General features: G+C 32.4%; 1 protein-coding gene across 1 annotated transcript; it reads right to left on the bottom strand.

Moving 5' to 3' along the window:
• Window positions 1-736: 736 nt before the first annotated feature.
• LOC122513062 lies at window positions 737-3,346 on the bottom strand. The gene is made up of 4 exons (XM_043629296.1): window positions 3,097-3,346; window positions 2,823-2,959; window positions 2,416-2,592; window positions 737-919 (listed from the first exon to the last, which is right to left on the bottom strand). The coding sequence occupies exons 1-4, from the start codon at window positions 3,269-3,271 to the stop codon at window positions 737-739; spliced, it is 672 nt and encodes a 223-aa protein (XP_043485231.1). The 5' UTR covers window positions 3,272-3,346.
• Window positions 3,347-16,515: the final 13,169 nt, after the last annotated feature.

The raw sequence follows: 16,515 nt of genomic DNA, 5'->3' as shown, positions 1-16,515 counted from the left end.
TTATCACCTATAGGCATTCTAAGCCAGGGCCTTGAATTGAAATATTTAAAAGGGACATAAATAGATCCTTATTTCCCTATCTGAAAAGAGGTGTCATTCTAAGTCGTGCCCGATTATCACCTATCTAGAAATTTCTAGTGTTGTTGACTTAACTAATTCCTCATCAGCGCCCCTTTTCATTAAGGCGAAGTAGGGAAATTTCTACACGGGGAATAGTGGAGGAAAGAAAATTAAAAAATGGTGGAAAAAAATAAGAGGACAAAGATAAACGAGGATAAAGGTGGATTGATAAGACTGAAGAAAAAAATTAAGGTGGAGGAAATGAACCAGCAAAGAGAAAACAAGCAAATAAAGAGGTAGAAGAAAATAAACGAAAGAAAAAACGAAAAGAGAATGAAAATATCTATACGCAAGACTTCTTGCTAATCTATTATGCACTATATTACCTGATCATTTGCAGTCTGCTTTGTAATAAACAAATATTTAAGTCTGTGTTATTAACTGCGTTCGGGTCAATATCATCTTCCGTTTCTAAATGTTATCTTCAGAATGGTTGTCCAAAGTCGGTCTTAAGAATTAGAAGGTGGTTCTTCATCGTAGAATGATATCAGTCAAGACGAAAGTTGACCCTCATAAAGGACGAAGCTGATTTTCAGTCGTAGGATAATCTTGTTTTGATTCGAAGAAAGATTACTGCCCTTCATTGACAGGTCGTGGCATTTTTTCAGTCGAAGGATCATCTTGTTTCGATTCGAAGAAGATGTCTGCCCTTCAAAGCAGGTCGTGGCAGATTTTCAGTCGAAGGATCATACTGTATTGATTCGAGAGAAGGTTGTCCATGAATGACGAAAGTCGACGTTTCACCGGTATCAAGATGAATTAGCTCCGAACTTTGATCTGACAGGAAATCTTCTAATGACTGAAACAATTTTTATATTTTAATATTATAACAAATTAAAATTGTACGTATTATTAATAACTTCAATCTAATAAATTTATAAAAAATTATTGAAAAATTCGTTACAAATTTTGTCAATATTCAAAAATTAAGCAAATGTTGAAAGTTAATTTTAGGTTAGGTACATTTTTATTTCTCGTTAAAATTTTTTATAATTCTACTTTTGAAGTATACTTATATAAAATGTATAACAATGATATAGTTTATTTATAATTTTAATGTATCTCAAAAACATAAATATAGAATTATCTTGCTATTTAAATTAGTTTTTTAAATAGCTTCTATATTCCCAGGTAAAAATAATTCTTACGAAATTCGTACGATTTTTTTACAAATTTTGTTCAGCAATCCGGCCAGATTCGTACAGAATTCCTATCAAATTCGTATGGAATTCCGCACGAAATGAAAGCTAAAAAGTTCCTCAAAAGTTTTCGGGCTGAAATTCGAGCGAATTACGAACGGATTTATTTTGGAAAATTTTTTATAAAATTCTGCTCGGAAATTCGTACGGAAATTCCGCCGAAATTTTTGAAGGAATTTTTAGTTTGCCATTTCATGCGGAATTTCATTACGAATTTCTAAGCAGAAATTTTATAAAAATTTTCCAAAAGAATCGATTCGTAATTCGTTCGAATATCATGCGAATTTCGTATGGGAATTTCGCCGAAAATTTTTGAACAAATTTTTGCTTCCATTTCGTGCGGAATTCCATACGAATTTCCAGCAGAATTTTATAAAAAATTTCCAAAATAAATCCGTTCGTAATTCGCTCAAATTTCACACGAATTTCGTATGGAAATTTCGCTAACAACTTTTGAGGAATTTTTAGCTGATATACGTGCGGAATTCTATACGAATTTCCGAGCAGAATTAAAAAAAAATTTTCAAAATAAATTCGTTCGTAATTTGATTGAATTTCCCACGCAGTTCGTAAGGAAATTCGGCCGAAAATTTTAAGAAATTGTCAATAGAATTTCCGTGTCAATTTCCATACAAAAAATTTCACATATCCATTAAAATTAACGATAATGTAGAAAAATTGTAATAAATTATTCATTTTTAAATATTTTTTCTATTTTAAAACGCTCTGTTTGTAATTAAAGTCTATTTCAATAAGGAAATTCAAACGTTTGGTAATTTTTTCAAATAAAAAAATTTAAATTAATATCATCAAGGTTAGGCCAAAATATTTTTTAAATTGTAATTCTTTGGTAATAAATTTCACTTCCTTAAATTGGACAGTGATAAACTTATTTCTAAGGACTTTAATATTTGGAATATGTGTTTATGTCAATTTTTTTGAAAAATAGATTTATCAACTTTTAAAAATTGCTTAAAATAAAATATAAATAATAAATAAAGTGCTAAATCATTTAGTAAATTATTGAACCATGTAAAAATTGATCGAACTTGTACTATTTCAGATTTGTAGAGTAGTAAAAATTAATACTTATTACCTTTTTAGCTTTTTCCAAGGTAGGTGTTATATCTTTTGCTAAACGTAAAGCAATATTAATATTGTTTAGTGCATAAGATAATGTAGAGCATTCCAAAGTATCCATATCCAAAGTTTTCAATATCTCCTTTGCACTAGAAATGTTTGCTTCTTTGCGCAGAAGTTTCTGATTTATTTTCTGAAAATCATATTTAATAATTACTTAGAATTTCTTTTATAATCTTATAAAATTCAGTAAAATAAAATTTTTTTATCACCTTTCTTATTAGAAATAATGAACTTATGATGAGTATCAACAAAATTTAAAACAATTTTTAATAATAGAAAAGAATCGTTGAAATAATAAAATGGAGATTTGTTTAATTGCAATATCAAAACTAGTAATAATCATAATATTAATAAAAATACCTTCTGAGGATTGTCATCTGACAGTGCTTGATTTTTTTTACAGCTTGTTGTGGATTTTTCGTTTCTTTTTCTTTTTAAACTTCTTGTTGCTTCTTGTAATTTTTGAGTTTTTAATTTTAGCAAATCTGCTTCATTAGCTGAAATAAACAATGAAAACATTTCTTAACTACAAATTTCATGAGTGAACGATTGTGACTTTAACCTTAAAAATTATAGTATATAATTTCAGGGAATTAAATTGAAGTTTGATTTTTAACAGATAAATAATACTTACTTGAGATTCCAACTATTTTCCCAGAATACTTTTTTTTGTGTCGTGCACGCTCTGGCCACAAATAATTGATAGTTGATCCAACCTTTAACTCCACTATTTCATTCTCATCAACAGCAATTGAACTTTTTTCAATTATGGTAAAATAACCATCGCCTTCCAATAAATATTGTTCCATTTTTACCAAGTAATAAAAGACCGAAAAAAGAAATTGGAAAATGTCAACTTTATCTTTGACAACATACAACAAAACACTTGGTTACCTTGGTTTCCTTGGTTACCAATTAAACGTTATGTTAACAACGTCAAGTGATTACGGATTTTAATTTGAATCTTCTTCAAAGTAAAATTTATTCTCTTTGTTATAAATCAGTGGAAAACTTTTAGACCAACGTGTAATAATTTATATTGTAAGTATAAGCAACAAATTTATAATTATTAGTTTTTATAAATTTAAATAGTTACATTATTTGAGAATAAAATTTTTGATCATTCTTGTCATAGAGGCCAAATATCATACTACTATTAATTATTATTTTTGATATTATTATTATTATTATTATTTATATTATTATTATTATTATTATTATTATTATTATTATTATTATTATTATTATTATTATTATTATTATTATTATTATTAAAAGGAACGAACAAATTTTTGATTAAAATAAAAGTAAATAATTAATTAAATTTTAATAAATTTCTTTTTATGGTTATTATTCCTAAATGGAAAAAATAATAAAAATCAAACACTTCTTACTACTTAATTATGTACGAAAATAATTTAGTTCTAATACAAATTTTAGGATAAGAACTCCGGAACTGATTGCATCCACGTAGACCGTCAAAATAAGCATGGATGAAAACGAAGATGCGGACTTTATAGACGAAGTAAGTAATTTTATGCTTTATATGTATAATATGTGATTAACAATACAATTTATAATCAATTTTCATTGATTATAAATAATTTTTTTAAAATCTAAATAATTTTTCGCTCCTTGTCGCAATGCAAAATAAACAAGAAGCTACTATTTTTCATAAATTCTTAATCACATTCACTCATTAAAAGCGAAGTATCAGCGAAATCAGTAATATTATTTTTAATTCTGAGAGTCCACTCTCACAATAACTCAAAAAATATTATTATTGTTATCAATAATAATAATAATTATTCAAACAACGGGACTTTCTTTATCGACTATGAAGATTCTTGAACAGGGATGCTATTCTGTAAATCACACTGACTTTTATTTCAGCCTCACTATGTCTCACTCTTATTTAACCCTCATCTCACTCTTATTTCACTCACACTTTCACTAACTCACATTATCCCTCTCATTTCACCCTGACGATAACATCATTTTCACTTTCACTCTCACTTCCCCTCACTATCATTCTCGCTTATCACTTACTTTCTCTCTCAATGTCATTTTAACCTTCAAATGGAGTTAGAAACACTCTTATTTCACAATCACTTTCACTCTCGATTCACCCGCACTTTCAAATCAAATGACTTTCATATCACTCTTATTTTATACCCTCACCCTTACTCTTCCTTTCCTTTCACTCATAATTTCACATACGTTTCAAGTTAACTTTTTCTCTCATTCACACACTAGCTTTAAATAACTTTCACTTATTTCATTTCCTATTCCCCTTACTTTCTTCCTCACTCTCACCTTCAGCCTTACTTTCTACTACTCTCACTCTTAACTTCAAATGGCTTTCACATCACTTTTATTTTACCCTTACTCTCTCACATTCTTATTCTAACTTCAAAATAAATTTTGCTCACTCTTACTTTACCCTCACTTTTACTTAATTCTTACACACACATTCATTCTTATTTCACACGCACTTTAACTCTCGAGTCCCTAAGCTTACTTTCTCACTTTTTCTTCAAATAACTTACACTTACTCTCATTTTACTTCTCTCTGACTCACACTTTCTCTCTCGCATCACTCAAACTTTAAATGATTTTTATCTCTATCACTTCACCCTTACTCTTATTTCATTCTCACTTACACTTCCACTCTCGCTTCACCCTTCATTCACTCTCACTCTCATTCCTCACATACTTTCCCTCTTGATTCCCCAAACTTACTCTGTTACTCTAAATTAAAATAACATACACTTACTCTCAATTTTACTTCACTCTGTCTCACAGTTTTCCTTTCGCATCACATTACTTTCACTTTCACTCAAACTACAAATGCTATTTGCTCACTATTACTTTACCTAGACTGTCACCTCATTCTCACTCACACTTTCACTTTCGCTTATCCTTACTTTCACTCTCATTTCACACACTATCACTTTCGATTCTCTAAACATACTCAACAACTTCAAATAATTTACAATTACACTCATTTTTACTTCACACTGACTCACACTTTCCCGATCGCAACACTCTTACTTTATCTTTCACTCACTTCTTTTTCTATTTCCCTTTACTCTCTCCCTCACTCTCACCTTCACCCTTACTTTCTCCTACTCTCACTCTTAATTTCAAATGTCTTTCACATCACTTTTATTTCACCCTTACTCTCTTACATTCTTATTCTAACTTCAAATAAATTTTGCTCACTCTCACTTTACCCTCACTTTTACTTCATTCTTACTCACACATTCACTCTCATTTCACTCACTATAACTCTCGAGTCCCAAAGCTTACGCTCTCACTCTTTCTTCAAATAACTTACACTTACTCTCATTTTTACTTCACTCTGACTCTCACTTTCTCTCCCGCATCACTCAAACTTTAAATGTTTTTTTATCTCTATCACTTCACCCTTACTGTTACTTCATTCTCACTTACACTTCCACTCTCGCTTCACCCTTACATTCACTCTCACTCTCATTACTTACATACTTTTACTCTTGATTTCCCAAACTTACTCTCTTACTCTAAATTCAAGTAACATACATTTACTCTCAATTTTACTTCACTCTGACTCAGCTTCCCTCTCGCTTCACTCTTACTTTCTCTTTCACTCAAACTGCAAATGACATTGCTCACTATCACTTTACCTAGACTGTTACCTCATTCTCACTTACACTTTCACTCTCGCTTTATCCTTACTTTCCCTCTCACTCTCATTTCACTCGCTATAACTCTCGATTTCTCAAACTTAGTGTCATACTCTATCTTTAAATAACTTACACTTACTCGCATCACTTACTTCCTCTATTACTCAAACTTTAAATGAGTTTGGTTCACTGTTACTTCATTCTCACTTACACTTTCACTCTCGCTTCACCCTAACTTTCACACTCATTTCACATTCACTTTCACTCTTAATTCTCTAAACTTACTCTTTCACTCAAACTTCAAATGACTGTTGCTCACTATCACTTTACCCTCACTTTACCCTTACTTTTCCTTCCCCATAATTCAAATGAGAGTGAGTAAGAAAGTCAGGGTGGTGCTAGAGTAATAGTCTGTAAGTGTGCAGTGAGGGTAAAGTGAAGAATGTGTAAAAAAACGTGGTGTGGTGTGTGAGTGAGTGAGTGAAATTGAGAGTGAAAGTTCTGGCTAAGTAAGAATAATTCTGAACTAAAAACGAGTGAATGTGAAACTAATTAAATATTAAAAGGGTAAAATGTATATGAAAGTAAAGATGAAGTGAGAGAGTGAGTGTTAAGCGAAACTGAGAGTGAAATAAAATTAAGGGTGATGTGGATATGAAAATGAGAGTGTGTGTGAAATGGAAGTGGATTTAGAGTAAAGTGAAGTTACAGAATAGCATCCCAGTATGAACGAACCAAATATTGGCGAGCTAGTGTTGGGGAAATAAAAATCCGATGGTCAGTACCGCAATATAATAGATTTTCTGCTTGGGGGTTTTAACAAAAACATCAACATCAAAATACCAAGATATTTTTAAGTAGAGCAATAGTTATTAAAGAAGCTCCAACTAGCACACAATTATCAACACCCATTGTATTTTGGACAATCAATTTTAAAGTGTAATATTTTTTGCGTAAAACCAACATAAAATGTTGAAAAATAAAGTGTGTGCTGATGATTGGGTATAAGTTGCAGCTACATTGATTTCTGGGATTACTATATGTCTGTAAACATTTTCTTTTATAGGATCCCGACAATGGCTCTGGTTTCACAGAAGATAGTTGGTCAACAACATCGGATAATTTAGCTGACAATTCTTCGACTGGTCAACTTTCAACCTCATCATTGTCGTTGACATTAAACTCAAGTAATAGAGCTTCTGTAGAAATTGATGATTTGTCAACATCGGATGTCTTAGTTAGTTCTCCTGCTTCGACTAGTATTAATTCACTCTTATTATCACCATCGAGATCCGGCTCAAATAGTAGCGCTGCTTTACAAGAAGCTATTTGTCTCTTGCTTCGATTGATTCTACCGCTTCGAATAGTCAACCATTATCCGATAACGCAAATGTGTCTATTAGTAATTTTGAATCACTTTCCGGGATGAATGATCTGTCTAATGTTTCTTCAAGTGTATCAATCATTTCTAATACTTTTGCAAATTCTGTTCTTTCGGAATTTGAAATTAGCACCGACGAAGATAAAGAATTTACAAGTGAATGGCTATTTTTACCACTGTATGAAGGAACAGACACGTCAAATGGGGATGTTTTACGCCAAATACTGGATATTCATATTTCCAGTGCAGGAACAAAACAAATTTTGGACAAGACAATACAACTTATTGTATCTACATTGCCACCAGGAGCCAGTAATTTCCCGAAGTCGAGATATTTTGTTTTAAAAATTATAAATCAATTAATGCCTCATTCGTTCTCTGAAACATTCATCAGACACAGGATCTGTGATGTATGTTTTAATTATATAGGTAAATTGGATCTAATCCCACGAAACACAACCTGCAACGTTTGTTCGAACTCCGATTTAAATGGTTTGATTATGCAATTTAGTATCACAACTGCCATACAGGATGCATTCGAAGTCGGGAATCTGAAACGTTTCATAGATGAATATGAAGAAGAGTGCAATTCTCAGCAACTAGATCACATTATTTACGATATAACTTCTGGTCATGAGTTCAAGCATTTGAAAGCCACAGTAATTATGGGGAAGTATGATTTATGTTTAATTTGGAACGCTGACGGGATCCCGACGGATAATGACACTGGACAACTTTGGGCTTTACAAGCGCAAATTGTAAATGTCCACCCAAGGTATAGAAGAAGGTTTCAAATTCTTTCTGCTTTATACTACAGTAACAAGAAGTCCAAGCATAAACCGGAGATGTCATCATTTCTTAAACCATTTGTTGAAGAAACAAGGCAAATGTATGAAAATGGAGTTAATTGGAAAAATAAGGAAACAGGTGAAACTGTAACTAGTAAGGTGATTGCTCCAGTTGCTACATTGGATGCTCCCAGCTAAAGCTGCTGGTATGGATACAATGCAGTATAATGGTGAATGCAGTTGCCCTACTTGTGAGCATCCTGGTGAGAATTATCAAAGAGGAAGAGGCAGAGGGTGTAAACGAGTTTTTCCAAACAGTGATAAGGAATATACGCTAAGAACTAAACAAAGAATATTGAACCAGGCAACGAAAGCGATTTTCACTGGCAAGGAGCACGTAAAAGGTATAAAAGGGCCGTCGATTACATTTCTCATTCCACATTTTGACCCATCAAAAGGATTCGTGCCAGACTATATGCACGCTGTACTTTTGGGCGTTATGAAAATGTTACTGTTTCTTTGGTTCAATACAAGTAATAAAGATAAAGCTTTTTACATCAGCCCAAAAACAAAGGAAGAAATTAACTTACTTATGTCTGATATTAAACCTGAGGATAATGTTACGCGGACGCCAAGATCGCTAGAAGTTATAAAACACTGGAAAGCTTCAGAATTAAGAGCCTTTCTTCTTTTCTATGGACCGATTCTTCTGAAAAATAAACTGGAAAAAAAATATTATGACCATTTCTTGCTGCTTGTAAGAGCTATTCACATTCTGTTACAATCAGAGATCAACAGTGAAAAGATTAACTTAGCCGACACATATTTGTATTTGTTCGTAGATCAAGTTGAAGACTTGTACGGAATTGAAAAATGTACTTATAATGTTCATCAGCTATTGCACCTGGCTAGACACGTCAAAATGTGGGGACCTTTGTGGTCTTGGTCGGCTTTCCCGTTTGAAGATGGAAATGGATATCTTGTACGTATGGCACATGGAACGAAAAATTTAGAAGTGGAGTTAGCAAATACTATGAATTTTCGAAATGCTCTCAGGTTCATTGAAAATTTAATGGATTTACGACTTAAAGATAACGACTCTATTGGAACTACACTTGGAGCTAAAGTAGATTTTGAATTAATGGAAACACATCTTGCTGCCTTAAGAAATGCTACCGGATATTCAGAAGATCAACTGAAAAATAAAGTCAAATCAATTTATCGAAGATATAAAGTAAAAAATCAAAAGTATACTTCCATTCTTTACGCTAAAGAAACAAAACGAGTTAACTATTGTATTCACTGGAACAATCGTCAAAATTTCGGCAACATAAATTCTTCATAAAAATTGACAATGTTATTTATGCAATGGTTCAAGAGCTTTTACGTTCATTTGATTATAATCCACATCTGCAAATCAATAACTCAGAGCTTGATCTGCGTTTTAACGACATTTTCATTCCGGTTCGAAATTCCTGTTGTATACATGCTCTACCTGTAGCACAAATAAGTGGAAAACTCGTTTTTATAAAGAATTATGTAAGCTTTCTCCCAAATGAAATGGAACATAAATAGAAAGTATTTGTACTACGTAAAATTTATTCGTTATTAAAAAGGTTTCGAAACTGTTATTGTTGTGCGTATGCTAATAAATTAATAATTTTTTAAAAGTCAAGTTTATCTAAGTTTATTTTGACTATTTTTGAAACAAAAAACCTAAAAAACAGACTGCTGTAACTACTTTGTTTAATAAATTTATCATTTTTAAGCGTATAAATAACAGTTTTATTATTCCTTAGCAGGGCTTTTACATTTTTAGCTTAACTTCTTTAAAGAACCATAATAGCACAACATTTTAGCTAAATATTGTCTGACAATATTGCGCGAACTCACTTAATCTAACATTTTCTTTAATTTTACTTACATTTAATTCACCCTCACTTTACCTTCATCCTCATTCTTACTTCGACTTCACTTACTTACATTTAGTTCACTCGCAATTGCACTTTACCCTCACTTTCAATTCACACTCACTTTCAATTTTACTTCTTTACATTCAATTCTCCCTCACTTGAACTTCATTGTCATTCTTACTTGAACTTCACTCACTTACATTTAATTCACCCTCACTTTCTCTTCACACTCACTCTCATTTTCACTTCACATTTACATATAATTCACCCTCAATTTAATTTCGTCCTCATTCTTACTTCCACTTCACTTACTTACATGTAGTTCACTCGCATTTGTACTTCACTTGAACTTCATTGCCATTCTTACTTGAACTTTACTCACTTACATTGAATTCACCCGCACTTTCTCTTCACACTCACTCTCATTTTCACTTCACACTTACATATAATTCACCCTCAATTTAATTTCGTCCTCATTCTTACTTCCACTTCACTTACTTACATTTATTTCATTGCCATTCTTACTTGAACTTCACTCACTTACATTTAATTCACCATCACTTTCTCTTCACACTCACTCTCATTTTCACTTCACATTTACATATAATTCACCCTCAATTTAATTTCGTCCTCATTCTTACTTCCACTTCACTTACTTACATTTATTTCATTGCCATTCTAACTTGAACTTCACTCTCTTACATTTAATTCACCATCACTTTCTCTTCACACTTACTCTTATTTTCACTTCACACTTACATATAATTCACCCTCAATTTAATTTCGTCCTCATTCATACTTCCACTTCACTTACTTACATTTATTTCATTGCCATTCTTACTTGAACTTCACTCACTTACATTTAATTCACCATCACTTTCTCTTCACACTCACTCTCATTTTCACTTCACATTTACATATAATTCACCCTCAATTTAATTTCGTCCTCATTCTTACTTCCACTTCACTTACTTACATTTATTTCATTGCCATTCTTACTTGAACTTCACTCACTTACATTTAATTCACCATCACTTTCTCTTCACACTCACTCTCATTTTCACTTCACATTTACATATAATTCACCCTCAATTTAATTTCGTCCTCATTCTTACTTCCACTTCACTTACTTACATTTATTTCATTGCCATTCTTACTTGAACTTCACTCACTTACATTTAATTCACCATCACTTTCTCTTCACACTCACTCTCATTTTCACTTCACATTTACATATAATTCACCCTCAATTTAATTTCGTCCTCATTCTTACTTCCACTTCACTTACTTACATTGATTTCATTGCCATTCTTACTTGAACTTCACTCACTTACATTTAATTCACCATCACTTTCTCTTCACACTCACTCTCATTTTCACTTCACATTTACATATAATTCACCCTCAATTTAATTTCGTCCTCATTCTTACTTCCACTTCACTTACTTACATGTAGTTCACTCGCATTTGTACTTCACTTGAACTTCATTGCCATTCTTACTTGAACTTTACTCACTTACATTGAATTCACCCGCACTTTCTCTTCACACTCACTCTCATTTTCACTTCACACTTACATATAATTCACCCTCAATTTAATTTCGTCCTCATTCTTACTTCCACTTCACTTACTTACATTTATTTCATTGCCATTCTTACTTGAACTTCACTCACTTACATTTAATTCACCATCACTTTCTCTTCACACTCACTCTCATTTTCACTTCACATTTACATATAATTCACCCTCAATTTAATTTCGTCCTCATTCTTACTTCCACTTCACTTACTTACATGTAGTTCACTCGCATTTGTACTTCACTTGAACTTCATTGCCATTCTTACTTGAACTTTACTCACTTACATTGAATTCACCCGCACTTTCTCTTCACACTCACTCTCATTTTCACTTCACATTTACATATAATTCACCCTCAATTAATTTCGTCCTCATTCTTACTTCCACTTCACTTACTTACATTGATTTCATTGCCATTCTTACTTGAACTTTACTCACTTACATTTAATTCACCATCACTTTCTCTTCACACTCACTCTCATTTTCACTTCACACTTACATATAATTCACCCTCAATTTAATTTCGTCCTCATTCTTACTTCCACTTCACTTACTTACATTTATTTCATTGCCATTCTTACTTGAACTTCACTCACTTACATTTAATTCACCATCACTTTCTCTTCACACTCACTCTCATTTTCACTTCACATTTACATATAATTCACCCTCAATTTAATTTCGTCCTCATTCTTACTTCCACTTCACTTACTTACATGTAGTTCACTCGCATTTGTACTTCACTTGAACTTCATTGCCATTCTTACTTGAACTTTACTCACTTACATTGAATTCACCCGCACTTTCTCTTCACACTCACTCTCATTTTCACTTCACATTTACATATAATTCACCCTCAATTTAATTTCGTCCTCATTCTTACTTCCACTTCACTTACTTACATTTATTTCATTGCCATTCTTACTTGAACTTCACTCACTTACATTTAATTCACCATCACTTTCTCTTCACACTCACTCTCATTTTCACTTCACATTTACATATAATTCACCCTCAATTTAATTTCGTCCTCATTCTTACTTCCACTTCACTTACTTACATGTAGTTCACTCGCATTTGTACTTCACTTGAACTTCATTGCCATTCTTACTTGAACTTTACTCACTTACATTGAATTCACCCGCACTTTCTCTTCACACTCACTCTCATTTTCACTTCACATTTACATATAATTCACCCTCAATTTAATTTCGTCCTCATTCTTACTTCCACTTCACTTACTTACATTGATTTCATTGCCATTCTTACTTGAACTTTACTCACTTACATTTAATTCACCATCACTTTCTCTTCACACTCACTCTCATTTTCACTTCACACTTACATATAATTCACCCTCAATTTAATTTCGTCCTCATTCTTACTTCCACTTCACTTACTTACATTTATTTCATTGCCATTCTTACTTGAACTTCACTCACTTACATTTAATTCACCATCACTTTCTCTTCACACTCACTCTCATTTTCACTTCACATTTACATATAATTCACCCTCAATTTAATTTCGTCCTCATTCTTACTTCCACTTCACTTACTTACATGTAGTTCACTCGCATTTGTACTTCACTTGAACTTCATTGCCATTCTTACTTGAACTTTACTCACTTACATTGAATTCACCCGCACTTTCTCTTCACACTCACTCTCATTTTCACTTCACATTTACATATAATTCACCCTCAATTTAATTTCGTCCTCATTCTTACTTCCACTTCACTTACTTACATTGATTTCATTGCCATTCTTACTTGAACTTCACTCACTTACATTTAATTCACCATCACTTTCTCTTCACACTCACTCTCATTTTCACTTCACACTTACATATAATTCACCCTCAATTTAATTTCGTCCTCATTCTTACTTCCACTTCACTTACTTACATGTAGTTCTCTCGCATTTGTACTTCACTTGAACTTCATTGCCATTCTTACTTGAACTTTACTCACTTACATTGAATTCACCCGCACTTTCTCTTCACACTCACTCTTATTTTCACTTCACACTTACATATAATTCACCCTCAATTTAATTTCGTCCTCATTCTTACTTCCACTTCACTTACTTACATTTATTTCATTGCCATTCTTACTTGAACTTCACTCACTTACATTTAATTCACCATCACTTTCTCTTCACACTCACTCTCATTTTCACTTCACATTTACATATAATTCACCCTCAATTTAATTTCGTCCTCATTCTTACTTCCACTTCACTTACTTACATTGATTTCATTGCCATTCTTACTTGAACTTCACTCACTTACATTTAATTCACCATCACTTTCTCTTCACACTCACTCTCATTTTCACTTCACACTTACATATAATTCACCCTCAATTTAATTTCGTCCTCATTCTTACTTCCACTTCACTTACTTACATGTAGTTCACTCGCATTTGTACTTCACTTGAACTTCATTGCCATTCTTACTTGAACTTTACTCACTTACATTGAATTCACCCGCACTTTCTCTTCACACTCACTCTCATTTTCACTTCACACTTACATATAATTCACCCTCAATTTAATTTCGTCCTCATTCTTACTTCCACTTCACTTACTTACATTTATTTCATTGCCATTCTTACTTGAACTTCACTCACTTACATTTAATTCACCATCACTTTCTCTTCACACTCACTCTCATTTTCACTTCACACTTACATATAATTCACCCTCAATTTAATTTCGTCCTCATTCTTACTGCAACTTCACTTACTTACATTTAGTTCACTCGCAATTGTACTTCACTTGAACTTCATTGTCATTCTTACTTGAACTTTACTCACGTACATTTAATTCACTCTCTCTTTCGCTTCACACTCACTCTCAATTTTACTTCACCTTTACATTTAATTCTCCCTCACTTTAACTTGATTCTAATTCTTACTTGAACTACACTCACTTTTACTCTCTTAAATTAATTCACCCTAACTTTCTCTTTACACTCACTCTTTTTTTCACTTTACACTTACATTTGATTCACCCTCACTTTAAACCCTTCCTCAATTTCGCTTTATTCTCATTTTTACTATCACTTCGCACTTACAATTAATTCACTATCATTTTCAACTTTATCCTCAATTTTACTTTAACATTACACTTACATTTAATTCACCCTCACTTTAAACCCATCCTTAATTTCACTATACTCTCACTTTCACTATCACTTCACACTTACATTTAATTCACCTTCACTTTTTCTTCACACTTACATTTAATTAACCCTCACTTTAACTCCAAAGTTAATTTAACTTACTCTCACTTTTAATATCATTTCTCACTTACATTTAATTTAACATCACTTTAACTTCGTTCTTATTCTTACTTCAACTTTACTTACTCACTTTTACTCACTTACATTTAATTCACCCTCACTTTCTCTATACACTCACTCTTATTTTGACTTCACACTCGCATTTTATTTACCCTAACTTTAACTGCATCCTCAATTTCACTTTACTCTTACTTTCACTATCGCTTCACACTTACATTTAATTCACCCTCACTTTCTTTTCACGCCTACTTACATTTAATTCACTTTTGTTTTAACTCCATCCTAAATTTCATTTTACTCTCACTTTCACTATTACTTCACACTTACATTTAATTTACCCTCATTTTAACTCGATCCTCAATATCACTTTCACTATTAGTTCACGTTTACATTTTATTCACCCTCACCCCCCATAGTTTACAACTATTTTTGAGCTATTTGCCATGGTTGTGTCTCGGGAGAGACAGTGTTTTCTAAGCTGGAGTTTTGGCATGGAAGAGGATTTCTACAATTTTAAATAGCTTATAACTATTTTCCATGTTGGGCCTGGGTAAAGAAATTTGTGTTTTTTAAACCAGAGTTTTGACATGGATGGGGATTCCTATTTTTTAATTATTCGTAACTATTTTGACATGGTTAATCGAACTTTGTAAAAATAGATCATGAAAATTAAATAATGATAAAAAATAGATGAAATAAAAATCATTTGGTATGAAAATAGATGATTTTATACCAACTTTATTGACTTCATAGAGAGCCCTCATAGGAACCCTTTTTTACATGTAGGTTAAAAAATAGGTCAAATGTGACCTCAATTTTGACCTATGGTAACGACCCTTTAAAAAGCTCTGATGGGACCTCTTTTTGACCTGTGGGTAAAAAGTAGGTCAACATTACCTACATTTTGACGTAACGTGACGGCCCTCAAGAGGGGCCCTTAAAGTAGAGTCTACATTCCATGGTACGCGAACGTGAACGTGTACGCGAACGTCTGACGTCACCCATGCTATTCAAATGGGTGACGTCAGCACGGCAACGTTCGCGTTCATCCAATGTAGACTCTACTTAAAATCCCTGACTCTGGCGCGACAATATTTTGTAGCTCTAATTTGACTTAAGTTTTAACTTTTATATATTATTTGTCTTTTATATATTATAACTGCCTAAGATTCTATAATGGTCCCCTCTCCCAAAAGGCAAAATATGACCTACTTTTTTACCTACCAGGCAAAAGAAGGACCTATATGGGCACCATAAAGAACCGTTACGATAAGTGTTTATTTATACCAATTTTGGACAATTTTTATATACAGGTCAAAAGTAGGCCGCATGGCCTAATAAATTCCTTATTAACCTGATAACCTGCCAATGTTGCGTCAACATAATTAATGTTGAGTCAATGTTGTGTGTACATTGTT

This window comes from Leptopilina heterotoma, unplaced genomic scaffold (assembly GCF_015476425.1).
Source record: "Leptopilina heterotoma isolate Lh14 unplaced genomic scaffold, ASM1547642v1 Lhet_131, whole genome shotgun sequence".
Classification (NCBI taxonomy): Eukaryota; Metazoa; Arthropoda; class Insecta; order Hymenoptera; family Figitidae; genus Leptopilina; species Leptopilina heterotoma.
This window is presented reverse-complemented; position numbering and strand designations above follow the sequence as displayed.